Below are 3,373 nucleotides of genomic sequence, written 5' to 3'. Positions count from 1 at the left end.
AGACACAATAATGAAGCTTGCATCCAGCATGATCATTTTCACATAATCATCACTGCTAAGTCCACTAGTATGTGAATAAAAACGACGAACATCTACTTCCTATACCTTATAATGTTTAGTAAATTTTCCACGTCTAGCTCAGCCTTTTGCACAAATCTCTTGAAATATGTCACTTTAATTAGCTTTTCCATGGTTTCGAATCTTTCATCACCGTGATGAAAAGTCCCTATTAATATAACCTGAGGAGTGTAAGGTTTTTCGTTCACTTTGCAAAGATTAATTGGAACCTTGTAGATACGACATTCAGGTGATAAGGGAGGCTCCGAGCTTTCCATCATTTTTGTGATGTCATTTGCCAACACTGTCTTGATGTTCCATTTGACATGCAGAATTTTCTTTAATATTAATTATCAAATCATTTGCTGCTGCTGCTTGAATTTTTGCACTTGCTAATTGTTCCATTTTTGCAAGTTGCCTAGCTTTCTTAAATTTCCTAATGACAAAGACAAAGGGTCACGAGCATTCAAAACATTAGAAGATAGTTCAGCAAAATCTCGTTTTTCTTTTCTAAGTTGTAAGTATATATTAAATCCTTGATATTCACAAAATATTTAGAACTAAATTAGGATTTGATCTGATAGCTGAAATCTCAACTGATGCTAGTGGGAGAAAGAGCAAAGAAATACATATTCTTATGCATAGTACAAGTAAAAAGGAGCCACGCTCGAACAGATTATTTTAAGGTATGTTTAATACTGAATTGAATGATGAGTATCATTAGAAACACAAGAAGTTAAACCAAAGGAGCCAATTTATGCGTGCCTATCGGATCAAGAAACCTTCTTTCTTTTTTTTTTTTTTCTTTTTTTTTTTTCTTTTTTTTTTTAAATGGCAGACTTTTTTTTATGCTTTGCCTCTCTGCCTTCATTCTTGGACTTTATGCTTCTGATCGAGGAGGCTTGTGCCATCGTGCTTTTGCTGTTAGCGTTAGAATATAATTTAAATGATTAAATTTTTTTTTTTTTTTTTTCTATTAAGTTAAGCTTTTGGGATATCAGAATACTATTTCTGTTAATTCATCTTTAATTTTAATTAAATATTCTATGTGAAGAGAAGTGCTAAAGTATTGATTAAATGGTAATTTAATATAGCACCAAAACAAAATTCTTGGATTCGAACTTGTTTCATCCAATCACCTTCCATTTGAGCTGTCTCTCCAAAGCCTTTTGCAGCATAATCGAGGACAACCCATCTCTTGCTAATTCCATGCAAGCACAACCCATCTCTTGCTAATTCCATGCAAGCAGTTAACGAAGAACCTCAGCTTCTGCTTTATTTTCATGCATCATGTGACGTCCGGAGCAAAACGACGCTGTTTTTGATGCAATATGACATTGTAAAATGTAGTTGGGGCTCTAATTGTATGAATTTATAAAACGATTAATAAAAGTAGTCAATAACAACACAACTTTTAATTTAGATCACAAGCTTCTCTTCGGCACAACTTAAAGCACGAAAAAAACAGAGGAGCAGAAAGTGAAATAAAAACCAGACATGGACCAATGAAATAATACAGATGTAGTGAGAGTGACACTGAAAAGATTATACATAAAATTCAAAGTTAACTGTAGACTGCAATCCCACAAACCTCAAGCTCCCAAAACAAAAAGAATAATGGAACAATAAAATGTTATAAATCTCAATGCCATCCAATTATACCATTAGAATTATACAAACTTGAGTGAATAAGATCTAGCTATAATAATGAGATTATGGAGCATATAGTTTGTGTGAAGGTGAGCACCAGCAAGATAATAGCAGCTATGGTGGTAGTAGTTCTCCAAGGATTGCTAAAATAATCACGTCTCAAAATAACCTTCCATCTTTGCCGACGATCCTCATAGAATGTATTCAAATCGTTACAAAGACGACAATAATTGGAGTTGGTGTCTGAAATAAAAATACGTTTGCAGAGATTGTTGCTCAAAGTTGCCACTGCGTTGCTGTCGCCTAGCCAATTAATTAGAATCCCTTTTCGCACAAGTAAATCCACATCTTTGGGAGTGTCGATAAGGAAATCCATTACTCTAAAATAATCGGTAATATAAGCATCAGACAAATAGTGACATTGCTCCAAGCCCACGAGGTTCCGAACAAAAGAATCCGTATCACGGTATATTCTAAAGCATGGTATTTCTAGCACTCCATTTGTGAATTTTAAGTCAAATAAGCATTTGCTTGAGCCCACTTTAAACTTCACTCCTGCCTCATCCAACTGGCTCACACTGTACAAATGCCTAACTTTTTCGCCACGCTTTATTTCTTGTAGCCTTTCTGATGGAGGCAGAAAAAAGGTTCTTATCAAATCAACGAAGTGCATTATTCTCAAATTGGGATGAGGAGACATTTTTTGGGGGTTGTAAAATGCAAAGAATTCAAAGGTAAGCTGGGTGAAGGAAGGGTAATTTGAAGAAGATGCAAATGCAAAGTTGTATAATTCCTCAATAACAAAGAAAGGAAGTTGATTTTCAAGCAACAACATGTCTTCAAGCAATTGTTCTGAAAATACTGTAGACTCTTGGTAATGCCCCCATTCTGCATGCTTGAATATCAGGAATCGCACAATGATGAAACTTACATCTAGCAGGATCATTTTAACATAATTGTCACTGCTAATTTCGCTAGTCTCTGCATAACAACGACGGACATCTCCTTCCATATTTCTTACGGTGCTTACTAACTTCTCCACGTTTAGCACAGCCTTTTGCACAAATATCTTGAAATATCTCACTTTAAGCTTTTTCATGGGTTCCAATCTTTTATGGCCATGGTGAAAAGGCCCTATTGATATAATTTGAGGAGTGTAGGCTTCTTTGTTCAATTTGCGAACATCATGTGGAACCCTGTAAATATAACAATATTTGCGTGATATGGGAGGCTCCGAACTCTCTAGCATTTGTGTGATGTCATTTGCCAACACTCTGTCTTGATGTTCATTTTCGATTGAAGAATTTGCTTCTCTATCAACTTCTTCACTTTGACATTCATTTCCACTTAGACTCTTTGGTTCCCTTTGACTTTCGGAAGTTTCATTCACATTTATTATCCAAGCACTTCTTTCTTCTTGAATTTTTGTAATTGCCGATTCTCCCATCTATTAAAAAAAACAAGTTGCCTTCGTTAAATTTCCTAATGACAAAGAATATATATTAAAAACATTTGAAAATAGTTCTCATGATGCAGCAAACTCTCGTGTTTTGACCTTTTCCTTTCTAAGTACCTTTTAAATGCTTGATATTCACAAAATATAAAAAGAAATAGAAATTCATATGCATAGCAAGAGAAGGGGACAAGTAAAATTGTTAAAGGGTAT

The 3,373-nt window shown here is 34.7% G+C and overlaps 1 protein-coding gene across 1 annotated transcript; it reads right to left on the bottom strand.

Annotated features, from left to right (window-relative positions):
• Window positions 1-1,756: 1,756 nt before the first annotated feature.
• LOC133881314 (UPF0481 protein At3g47200-like) lies at window positions 1,757-3,154 on the bottom strand. Its single transcript, XM_062320238.1, has one exon. It carries the CDS (start codon window positions 3,152-3,154, stop codon window positions 1,757-1,759), a length of 1,398 nt encoding a protein of 465 aa, XP_062176222.1.
• Window positions 3,155-3,373: the final 219 nt, after the last annotated feature.

The sequence above is a fragment of the Alnus glutinosa genome, chromosome 11, assembly GCF_958979055.1.
Source record: "Alnus glutinosa chromosome 11, dhAlnGlut1.1, whole genome shotgun sequence".
NCBI lineage: Eukaryota > Viridiplantae > Streptophyta > Magnoliopsida > Fagales > Betulaceae > Alnus > Alnus glutinosa.
Note: the sequence above shows the minus strand (reverse complement) of the source record. Positions and strands in the feature narration are given on the sequence as shown.